We start from the raw sequence: 10776 nt of genomic DNA, 5'->3' as shown, positions 1-10776 counted from the left end.
ACAATAGGAGAGAGTTTAAGCAGTTAGTGAAAGTCTTTCAGAGTTTAAATTTTGAAAACTCAGTGTGGGCATTGGTCAGGGAGTGCCCAGCACTGCCTCTGTGCTGGCACAGCTCCTCCTCACTGAGCATTTAGGGGCACAGCTCCCAGGACTGCAGGCCAGGCCCCAGTGGGGGCAGCCCTACAGCGAAGGGATGGCCATGGCAGCAGCAGGCTGAGCAATCTCTCCCCCCAGGCTGTGCCTCCTCCAGGACCTTCCCCAGTTGCTGGGTGCCCGCAGAGTTGTTGTGACATCATGGAGCTCTCAGTGACTGCACTGTGGGGCACCTGGTGCATTACCAGATGTTCACAGCAGGAAAGGAGCAGCACAGTGCTCAACATGGGGATCTCCTTCATGTTTAAGCGCTGTGTGGCTTTTCTGTTCCCTGGCAGCCTCGGCCATTCCAGCCCCCCCTCTTGGGCCACCCTTATGTGGGACACTGTCCAAACCTCCAACCTGTGCTCCCCAGATGACCACCTTTTGCTATCCTGTGCCCAGCTGGATGCAATCATGGAGGTGATCAGCAGGAACGGCCCAGCCCTGTGCCTGCTCAGCGGGATGTTGTTTGCGGCCATTTTTATATGTAGCAAAGCCTGGAGGAGATGGAAGAAGGTGAGTGATACAGGTCAGGCTGGCAAAACGGTGCAAGACTGCTGCAACCAGAGGCCTGGACTCATGTCAGTAATGCGTAGGACAAGGAACAACAGCCCTTTTGGCTCCTGTCCCTTTCATGGTGCCACTGCCCTGTTGTTTTCAGAACATGAGCCATCCACATCCAGCTTTCACGGGGACTCACAGCTACAGCATGAACTCCAGCATTGTCCTTGAGGAGCTCTGCCGGTTGGAAGCAAACGTCACCGTGATGCAGATGATCATGAGGAGGCTGCTCCTGAGACTCCCAGAAGCTGGCAGGACCAAAGCAAAGAAGAGAAAGAGGAGAGACGTGGAAGAGGAGGAGCGTCTAATCTCTACCTGAGCGCCCAACCAGAGCTCCTGAGTGGTTCTGGGAGGCAATTAGGATCGTTCCCTATGAATAAAGGGTGGGAACTTGAGCAATAGAGATTACTGCCTTGTCTTTATCCAGACCTGGTGCACGTGGCACGTGGGAAAGGCAGAGAGAAGGAAAAAGAACAGGAGATGGAATCAGAAGAGGTGAGCCCTCACTCACCACCTCCCAGAGGCTCTCTCTGAGCAATGGCTCCGTTGGCAGGCAAAGCCCACAGGTTTTTCTCCACACAGGGAACTCACAGTGGATGTTTGATGAGCCTGAGCCTTAAAAATAACATTCTGCAAGTCACAAGTCTTTATCATGACGTTTGGCACCCCAAAGGGGCCTCCAGTTGCCCTTCTGTGCTCAGCAGTTGTCTCTCACATGCCTTGTAGTTCAACACAAGTTCCTCCAAATTCATTTTGCTTCCCCAACACACTTGAGGAGGGGGCACCTGTGTGCAGACCCAGGCCATAAGCTCTGTGCTGTTCATTGTGCTCTGTATCCTGTGCATAGGGTCCAAGCATCAGCAGGACAGAGCCTTGGTGTAGTCCACAGCAAGATGGGCAGGGGGCACCTGAGGGGATGTGTGCAGACAGTCACATGGTTAATTAATGATTACCTAATAACCTTGGCAGAAGGGGGGGTGGTGTGAGGGGAGTGGAGCCTCCTGAATGCTGGGTTCCCCCCCACACACACATGGACCTTGCTCTTTGCCCTGCCCCTCCTCCTGGACCTTTGCCTTTTGGGCTCAGCTGGGACAAGTATAAGAGCAGTGCAGAGGAGTGGGAGGGACCAGGAGACCCTGAGGCCAGAAGAGAAACGGAGGCACACAGAAGTTCAGGTGAGGGATGTGCAGGGGACTAAAATATTTGCAGGAGAAAACTGTAAGGAACCTGAGCATCTAGTGGGAAAACAGTGGTATGGAAGAGATCCAAGTGTCTGAGGGTGTGGGGGAGATATAGGGGATCCAGATGTCCAGAGGACATGCAATAGGTGATGTAGGTGCCTGTGGGATGCAGAACTGTAGGAGACCTATTATCCTTGGGATGTTCCATAGGGGATATGGGCATCTGGGTGGAATCCACAGATATCCTAGGTGTTCAGAGGACTTTTGCTGTGGACCCAGGTGTCTGAGAGGGCACTTCTCCATGTAACTGGGAGGAGATCTGTAATGGATATCTGGGATGGGCACTCTACAGGGGACTAGAGATGGAGTTTCCAGACAGGACTCCAGCAGTCCAGGCTCTGACCCCACTTTCCGCAGGTACCTATGGCGAGCTGGATGCTATGCATAGCCCTTGTACTGGCAGCAGTGGCAGGAGCTGTGGGAGAGAGCCGCTATGAGAAGTTCTTGCGGCAGCATGTGGACAACCCCCGGACACCTGGGCTTACGGGAAACCGCTACTGTGGGATCATGATGGCACGACGGCAAGTGACTGCCCCAGGGAGGCCTTGCAAGCCATCCAACACCTTTGTACATGCGCCAGCTGAGGACCTGGTGGCCACCTGCACCCGCCCAGCCGACACAATGGGGATCCACAGCACCTCAACAGCCATGGACATCACAGCCTGCCGCCTGCGGGGAGGAGACACCCGGCCCCCTTGCAATTACCGGGCCCGGCAGCTTCATCACCATGTACGTGTCTCCTGCCTTGACGGGCTGCCTGTGCACCTCGCTGGCACCCATGCAGCTGTGACTGAGTCTTGAAATGGGGGGCAATGAGTGGGGAGGTGGATTCCCTCCTTTTGGGCAGGGGCTTCATTCCTTTGGGCAGGGGCTTCATTAGGACCTGCAATAAAAGAGGTGCCACAGGCCTGGGCTCTGGCATCTGCTTCTGGGGGGACCGTGAGAACCTGCTCCTCTCTGGGTGTCCTTGAGCCCCCTTGGGTACCCCAACCCTATTCAGGGTGGTCATGGCCAACCCAGGCTGCCCCATAAACCCTTGCCTTTTTCCAACCTCCCAGGTACACCTTAGTCCCCTGGGTGCCTCTGACCCGTACTATATCCTGTAGACCCCCCACCTTGCTTTTTTGCCCTGGCAAGTGCTTCACAATTCCCCTCAATTCCCAATAGCTTCTCCAGGGTTGCCTTAATCCATGTATTCAACACCTTCCCCAGTTATCCTGACCCTGTGGATATCACACTGTGTTCCTGAGTAACCCATAGTCCCCCCAGTGTTTCTTAACTTTCCACAAGCCTTGTAACAGAGAACCCAGTCTCCTCTGTGGCCGCCCTATAAGCCCCAGTGTGCTCTGCAGTTGCCTCTACCAGATGCTTCTGTCCCTACCTGGGGCTTTTGTGGGGCTGAGGCAGTGTTGGGACCCCAAAAACCCAAATGGCTGAAGCCATACACAGACTCCAAAGTCCTCCACCCCCCATACATACAGTTTATCCTGTCACTGGGCACTACTGGAAAAGCCTGTCATCATTCCTCCCCATCAAGTACTTGTACACACTGATAAACTCCCCATACGCGACCCTCCTCCCAGCTGAAGAATTCCAGCTCCCAGCCTTTCTTCATAACAGAGATGCTTCAGACCCTTCATCATCTTCATGATCACATCTCACATGTTCTAGGGTGCTCAGCACTGACTGCCAAAGTAAACTGCCTCTTACTTCTGCATGTAGCTAGATAGAAGAAACCCGTTTGTGAGAAACTGTTCTTAGCTGTATCTTTGCTTTCTGTGAGTGACCTTGGTTATCCTGATAGGCAATGTGTTATTGTCTCCTTCTGTTACAAATATGGCTGCAGTGCTAAGGGTCTGCATGGACGCCTTGCTGGCTGGCCACCACTAGTATCTGCTGGAGAAAACCCTAGGGCAGTTTACCAGCTGGTTATCTCTGGCTATGTGAGTTCCTTCTCTCTTAAACTCATAAATGTTAACTTGCCTCTGTGAATTTCTTTGGGTTTCTTTAAAGCTTACACAGAAATACTGGTGCTTCTGCAGTACAGCATGCACCTGGGGTTGCCCCGACCCAAGTGCAACAGCTTCACTTGGCCTCGCTGAATCTCATTAGGTTCCCGTGGGTCCACTGCTCAAGCTTGTCCAGGTTCCTCTGGATGGCATCCCTTCCTTCTGTTGTGCCAACTTCACATTCAGCTTAGTGTCATCAGGAGACACGCATGTTCAATTCCACTGACAGTGTCACTGATGAAGGTGTTGAAACACACAGGTCCTAAGATGGACTCCTGGGGCATTAGAGGCATTCCTGGCCTTGCAGCCTCCAGCAGATCCCCTGCTCTAGCCTGCTCTCTCCTGGCCACTAGAGGAGCTGGGAGGGCTGCCAGAAGGGGATCTCTGCCTGAAAGGGAGCAGGAAGAAAAGCATGCAGCCCTGGAGCATTATTTCCCACCAGTGGCATGGTCCCTGGAGTTGTGTACCTTTTGTCTGAAGAGCTCTGTGGTCAGCTTGGATGAAACCAACACAGTCTTCAGTGAGGTCAATCTCTGTTCTAAATATCCCAAAGCCTTAGGAGGAGCAAAAGGATCCGTCTCCATCTGGCCTTGGTCTCAAAACTGAAGGAGCAAATGGAATTCCTATTAAGATTCTGTCTTGAAAATAAATCACCTCTTCTGTCGTTGAAAATGGGCAAAGTAATAAATAAATAACTAAATAAATGAGCCACTTGAGGGCAGCACTGCTCCAGCAAACAGGCAGTGCTGCTCAGATCTCGAACTTCTTTAGGAGGCACGTCCTCTCGCACTTACACAGAGCAGCACATAGTCTAGGTCCATCAAAAGCATGCCAGTTGCCTCTTGCTCTCAGAAACAGGTCTGGATTTTGGACCTCTAAGACCATCCAGTTCAACCCCAGCCCATCCCCCCTGTGCCAGCTGACCACAGCCCCCAGTGCCACATCTCTGTGTTTCCTGAACGCCTCCAGGGGCAGTGACACCACCAGCTCCCTGGGCAGCCTGTGCCGCTGCATCACTGCTCTTTCTGAGATTAACTTTTTCCTGGTATCCAACCTAAGATCGACTTCTGCACTACCCTTAAGCTACTGGGATGTGGCCTTTTGTTCAGGGAGACAAAAAGATCTTTGCCAAAAGCAGCCATGAGCCATTTGCAGGTGATCAGTGATCAGCAAATCTGCAGTAGCAACAAGTAGGAAAATAACTGCGTGGGGCTGCTGTCTGCAAACAGAGGAAGGATTTTTGCACGTTTGTGTTTTAGTCAACTAATGCATTTATTTATTAATTCCTTTCTCATTTACGCACTTTCATTTCCCGCTTATCAACTGCAAATGTAAAGTCTCAAGGTTACCAATTGATTCTGCTTTATAATACCACAGGGAGGCAGAAACTATCCTCCTGTTTTGTGGATGGGAAAATCCAGGTTGCCCAAGGTCACAGGGAAAGTCTGAGGCAGGAGCTCAGTCCAGCCTTTCTAAACCTCATTTTAATAGCTTCCCTTCCAATGTATGTGCTTCTCTCTAGAATAAAGTCTTCATTAAAATAAAGGTGGTTTTGTTTTCGATTCATACCTTTCACTTTGTCCTGCAAGTCAGTACGTGTGGGAATCCCATCTATATCCTACATATGTATAAGATCAGTATAGGTTACATTGCAATTGACAACTAGGACTGTTCCCAAAGCAGTATATTCCACTAAGAAAGCAGCCACGAACATTCTGGATACTTGCCCAAGAGTAGTATACAAATCGTATCTGCTCAGGTTTCATGCCCACAGCTTGCTCTGACAGTACGCAGCCCACTTCTTCTCACTTACTGTCAAATCATTGTATCTTCAGACAGGAACCATGTTGATGCTCGTTTAGTACACAGAAATGAAGCAAATGAAGTTCTCGTACTTTTCCCTATGGCTCACATGCTCACTATAAGATTACCCTTCCACATCCCAGCAGTTAGCATTACTAAATAAGAGGGCACTAGCTAAGTAACACGTTTCCAGTGCTACCGTGGCTTCTCAAAAAGCAGTAACATTTTTTTTTTCCAGAACCATAGCAGTTAAATTGGCACCATAAAGGCCTCGAAAAATATTTACTCTGTGAAGTCAGTGTCGGGTTCCATGGACTTGGCAGGATGAGTCCCACGAAAGCAGGCTGTTGCTGCATGCCATGCATGCCACACATGGCATGGAAAAAGCTTCTCTCCGCTGCTATCACATATGGACTGTAAACACTCACTGCTCTTACAAACACTGCAAAATGAGAAGGCAGTTCCTGGGCAGTATTCACTCCAAGCCATTTGTTTTTTTCCCATGGGGTTTTGGTCCCTGTCTTCTTACAACCAAAAAAAAGCCATCCAAACAATGATGCCAACATCACGGTGGCTTGAAAAGCTCAGTGAAGAGAGGAATAATTCATAGAAGTTTTAAAATGAAAGAATTCATTTTTCATGAGCACAGGTTTTTCTGTAATATTAAGCACTACTTTTGCCTTGTTTGCTGCAAAATAGACCAATCTAAGTATTTTAAATCATTCATCAGAGGAAGGGTAAAACCTTATTCTTTCTTCCTTTCTCACGTTGTCTTCCAGTGGGAAATTCCAAGGTATTTCTCTTTGCAATAACAATCTTCATGTGCCTAAAATAAAGCAGACATCCATTCAATTTCCCAGGCAGAGCTGGAAAGAACCACAGCTTTCCATGAAGGGCTGAGCTGAGAAGAAGCCAAGAGACTAAAGGACTAAGCCAGGATGTACCTGGGGATTTTGCTCTGAAGTGCATCCCAGCATGACACATTTGGCAGCTCAAAGAGGCTCTTATCTCTGCCCTGGCCCCTGCTGCCTTCAAAGCATGTGGTAATGGCCCAGGCGCCTGGCAGAGCAAATAACCAGCCCCAAACTTTTCCACCTACACACAAACCTTGGGACAGAGGTGCTTCAAGGAGCCAACACTAATGAATGGGAAAACACATTCCTCTTCCTGTAGATACCTTTGTTTCCATGGTTCTTCTTTTTTTTGCGCCATGGTCCTGCTGCATATAAAACAGAGCCCTTGGCTCAGTCCCTTCTCCAGGGGCTGGAAGAATCAAGGTTCTCCATGCGCTGGGCAGACCTGCTCATCCTTCTCCCTGCAGCCTGGTACCAGCTGGCAGCTTTCCTCTTCGCTGCTCTCTTCCATTACCTCTGTGCTTTGGGGCACCTCTCTCTGATTTCCCGGTATGTGGCCTGCACCCCTGCTGTCATGCCAAAGGCAGTTCAAGTCCATGGGTACTTTCTGGATCTCTCCTGGCTGTCCCCAGTCCCCTCTTTGTGCAGTAGGGCCAGTTCAGAGTGGTTAAAGCTACAATAGCCAGGCTAGGTTCTCCTGCATTGAAAGAGGTGGGTTTACCAGAATGAGCACACAGGCAAGAAGAGCAGGGCAGGGAATGGGGATTATTTCTGGTGTGACACAGATAGGGGCTGGGAAGGACCTCTGGATGCTGCATGTCTCATACTACACTGTACTACTGATACTAGAGCAGGAATTCCAAGCTACATTTTGCCCAAAAGCTGTCCAAAGGGCATCTGGTCTCTTCTAGGTACATCTTCCTCCTTGCTGGAGGATGCCTCCTTGCAGGCACAGCCATGGGAGGTTATGCCTTGCTGCTTCTCATCCCGGCTGTCAGCTCTGTGCTCATACTCCTCTTGGTCAGCCCAACTTATGTCCATACCTGGGTCTTCAGCCTCCAGATGTGCTGGCAGACACTCTGTCACCTGGGCCTGGGCAGCCTGATGCTGGAACCACAGGACACCAGGTAACCCTACAGCATTGCTTCCCTCCCTCTCCCACCCTCCCAATTGTTTTGGGAGGAACTGCATGAAACGCTGCTTTGTAGCAGTCAGTCCCCCTGGACCTCCCTCAGCCAGCAGCACTCTGTGGGCATGACGGAGGGAAGGTGGGACATGTGTACTCATGCCCACCCCCTGAGGGTCTCTCAGCAGTGCTCAGGTACCCTCTCCTTCCAGGCCAGCTGTCACCCTCTCTGCCATCATGCTGCTCACTCAGAAGGTGACTTCTCTGTCCCTGGACATCCACGAAGGGACCGTGCTGCCCGAGCCTGGCCAGGGGCTGTTGCAGAGAGCCTTGCCCCTGTGCAGCTACCTGCTCTCCTTCCCAGCCCTCCTTGGAGGCCCGCTGTGCTCCTTCAGCAAGTTTCAGGCTCAGGTCATGTCTCTGGGGGCTGTCCCCTGCCCGCTGCGGGCTGTGGGCTGGAGGTACCTCGGGGTGCTGGTGCTGCAGGTGCTGCGTGCATGGCTGGAAGGCTGGCTGCCCCACACGCAGGGCTGGGCCAGCTTGGGCCACATGTGGGCACAGGCCCTGCTCTTCAGACTGGCATACTACTCGCAATGGGTGCTGGATGAGGCCCTCCTGGAGGCAGCAGGTTTGGGGGCAGCGGTGGAGCAGGGAGACCTTTCTGTCCATGACCTTTGGACGCTGGAGACCACGCATCGCCTGGCTGTCTTCTCCAGAACGTGGAACAAGAGTACATCCCTCTGGCTGAGGAGGCTGGTCTTCCAGCGCTGCCCAGCTCAGCCACTCCTTGCCACTTTTGCCTTCTCTGCATGGTGGCATGGCCTTCGGCCGGGGCAAATCTTTGGTTTTCTATGCTGGGCCATCATGGTAGAGGCTGACTATCGCATCCACCCCTTCCTCAGCTCCTGGGCCACCTCCTGTGTTGCAAAGCTCCTCTACCGTGGCACAACCTGGGTCTTCACACAACTCATCATTGCCTACATCCAGATGGCTGTGGAGACAGAGAACTTCTCCATGCTCTGTCTGCTCTGGGCTTCCTACAACAGTATACTTCCCCTCACTTATGGCCTTGTGCTGCTGCTCCTGCTGCTTACTCAGAAGCCAAAGCAGAACTGAGTCTGTCCTGGGCTAACTCAACTGGCTGGCTAGAGGATGTCCCTGCACATAGAATCATAAACATGAGAAAGGCTACTAAGATCATTCAGTCCAATTACCAACCCATCCCCACCGTGCCCACTAACCACATCCCTCAGTGCTACACTCTTCTTGAAAACCCCTAGGGATGGTGATTCCAGCACATCCCTGTGCAGCATGTGCCAATACCTCACCACCCTTTCTGAGAAGAAATTTTTCACATGTGAGCACACGGCGATAAGAGCTTCTGTCAAGAAATCTCCAGAGGCTCAGACTCTTTTACTTGTGGGATATTCCCCAACTTCAAGGGATGCACTGAAGCAAGGCATGGATGTCACCAAGCTGGGCAGAAGGGCTCCAATCAGCACCACCTGCCCAGTGTTTGTCCTGGGGTTTTAGGTCTCAGCCTCATTTCATGTGGAAAGCATGCAGCCTTGCCACCAACCTCATCTGTACTGCAAATGTGCATTTGTCAGCAACAGTGACAATTCCTTTCCCTACCACCTAGCAGCACAACTGGAAGGCATGGGCCTGCTGTGCTTCTCCAGTAGGTGGCCCTTCACGCTTTCCCTGACACATTTTAGGCTGGAGAAGAAGCATAAGATATCAGAGGGAAACATACCAGGAAAACATGGGTTTAAGAGTGTTTGTTTATATGAAAGCACGAAACCAAACATTCAACGTCAACAGAACATAGCTGAAAACCTTACAAGACTGTTGTCAGCCTCTCATATATGGGAAAGTTCATGCTGCCCGCGTTAGAGGGAAGCACATGGGAGAGTCAGGCACAAGAAGGCTGGAGCATAAAAAAATCCCCCAGACAGTCACAGTTGGAGTCATCCTGCATTCTTTCAGCAGGCAGGGACGTGCACGGCTTCCTCCCTAAGGGGGTTGGGGGAAATTCATTGCAAATGGGTGCCCAGCCAAGGAACAATCCCCTCCCATCAGCAGCAACCACAGCCAAATAGATTAAAAAAATCCAGGTGAGAAGCCCGGAGAAGATTCACAGAAAGTGTAAAATGTGTCAAAAATCCTGGGGGATTAAAATTCCCACAAGAGAGCAGGATAGAGCTGGAGGTGAAGTGAGGCTGAAAGACTTTTCTCCTCATTTTCAGCTAGGATGAATTTCTCCTCGTTTTCAGCTGAGCTAGGGGTAGCTCAAGCTCAGCTGGTGATGTCCTCCCTCAGCAGAGCTGATACTGGGCTCTCTCCATGAGCCCCAAACCTGCCCCTCAGCCAGTGACTGCAGAACTGTCCCAGGAGCAGGGCAGCTTGTCTCTGCCTCATTTTGAAGTGGAAGAGAGTAAAAGTAGCCCCCAAGTGTTCCTGAAAAAGCAGCAGCAGCATGGCATCTCCATGAAGCCAGGTGGCTGCTGTGCATTTTGACGGAGGGAAAGGAGCTGGAAGGAGCTAAGCAGCTTCTCTCTCTTCCACGATGCCACATCCATTGGAAGAACATTCACAGTGCACCCTGCCCTACACATTTGTAATGCAAACACCAGCAGCAATAAGGGCCTCCCAGACCAAAGGCTACTGGGGCAAGGCCAGCTAATCTCACAGTTAAAGGGTTAAATAAATGCTACACACAAGGGACAGGTAAGTCACCTGGTGATGGGAAAGTGCTGGAGAAATGGGGAAAGCAAAGTGGCCAGACCCTGACTTTCTTCCCTGAGGCCTTGGAGGTGGATTGGGGATTTCCCATTTCATTAGCTTTACAAGGGGTAATTCCCAGCACACAGCATCATCTCTCTGAACAGCCCCATTCTGTCTCTCATCCTTACACAAATGAGCAGCTACAAGGCTGCAGTTCAAGACAGGAAGGCAATGCTGTATTAGCACTAGAGAAGGTAATAGGCAGGTGATAATGGGTTTCTCACAGCAGAAAACACAGCTTATACACAGAAGCAAGCACT

The 10776-nt window shown here is 51.1% G+C and overlaps 3 protein-coding genes across 3 annotated transcripts; all 3 read left to right on the top strand.

Annotated features, from left to right (window-relative positions):
- Nucleotides 1-129: 129 nt before the first annotated feature.
- Nucleotides 130-1091, top strand: LOC146761070 (uncharacterized). Its single transcript, XM_085546816.1, has 2 exons — nucleotides 130-651; nucleotides 797-1091. Exons 1-2 carry the CDS (start codon nucleotides 295-297, stop codon nucleotides 1013-1015), a joined length of 576 nt encoding a protein of 191 aa, XP_085402942.1. The 5' UTR covers nucleotides 130-294; the 3' UTR covers nucleotides 1016-1091.
- A 733-nt stretch (nucleotides 1092-1824) lies between these two features.
- Nucleotides 1825-2844, top strand: LOC107313414 (ribonuclease CL2). Its single transcript, XM_015861587.3, has 2 exons — nucleotides 1825-1871; nucleotides 2295-2844. Exon 2 carries the CDS (start codon nucleotides 2301-2303, stop codon nucleotides 2736-2738), a length of 438 nt encoding a protein of 145 aa, XP_015717073.2. The 5' UTR covers nucleotides 1825-1871; nucleotides 2295-2300; the 3' UTR covers nucleotides 2739-2844.
- Nucleotides 2845-7033: 4189 nt separating this feature from the next.
- MBOAT4 (membrane bound ghrelin O-acyltransferase MBOAT4) lies at nucleotides 7034-8878 on the top strand. The gene is given in 3 exon segments (XM_015861580.3): nucleotides 7034-7152; nucleotides 7515-7730; nucleotides 7942-8878. Coding segments are annotated over 3 exon segments (1272 nt in total).
- The last annotated feature ends 1898 nt before the right edge of the window (nucleotides 8879-10776 follow it).

Source organism: Coturnix japonica, chromosome 4 (genome assembly GCF_054131305.1).
Source record: "Coturnix japonica strain WE chromosome 4, WE-NBRP24, whole genome shotgun sequence".
In the NCBI taxonomy this organism is placed as follows: domain Eukaryota; kingdom Metazoa; phylum Chordata; class Aves; order Galliformes; family Phasianidae; genus Coturnix; species Coturnix japonica.
The sequence above is the reverse complement of the archived record's forward strand: the minus strand, read 5'-3'. Positions and strand labels throughout refer to the sequence as shown.

Bases quoted from the DNA above. Each gene is read 5' to 3' on its own strand.
- LOC146761070 (XM_085546816.1), top strand. From the start codon at position 295: ATGGAGCTCTCAGTGACTGCACTGTGGGGCACCTGGTGCATTACCAGA. The intron at 652-796 runs GTGAGTGATACA...TGTTGTTTTCAG, and splicing joins CCTGGAGGAGATGGAAGAAG to AACATGAGCCATCCACATCC.
- LOC107313414 (XM_015861587.3), top strand. From the start codon at position 2,301: ATGGCGAGCTGGATGCTATGCATAGCCCTTGTACTGGCAGCAGTGGCA.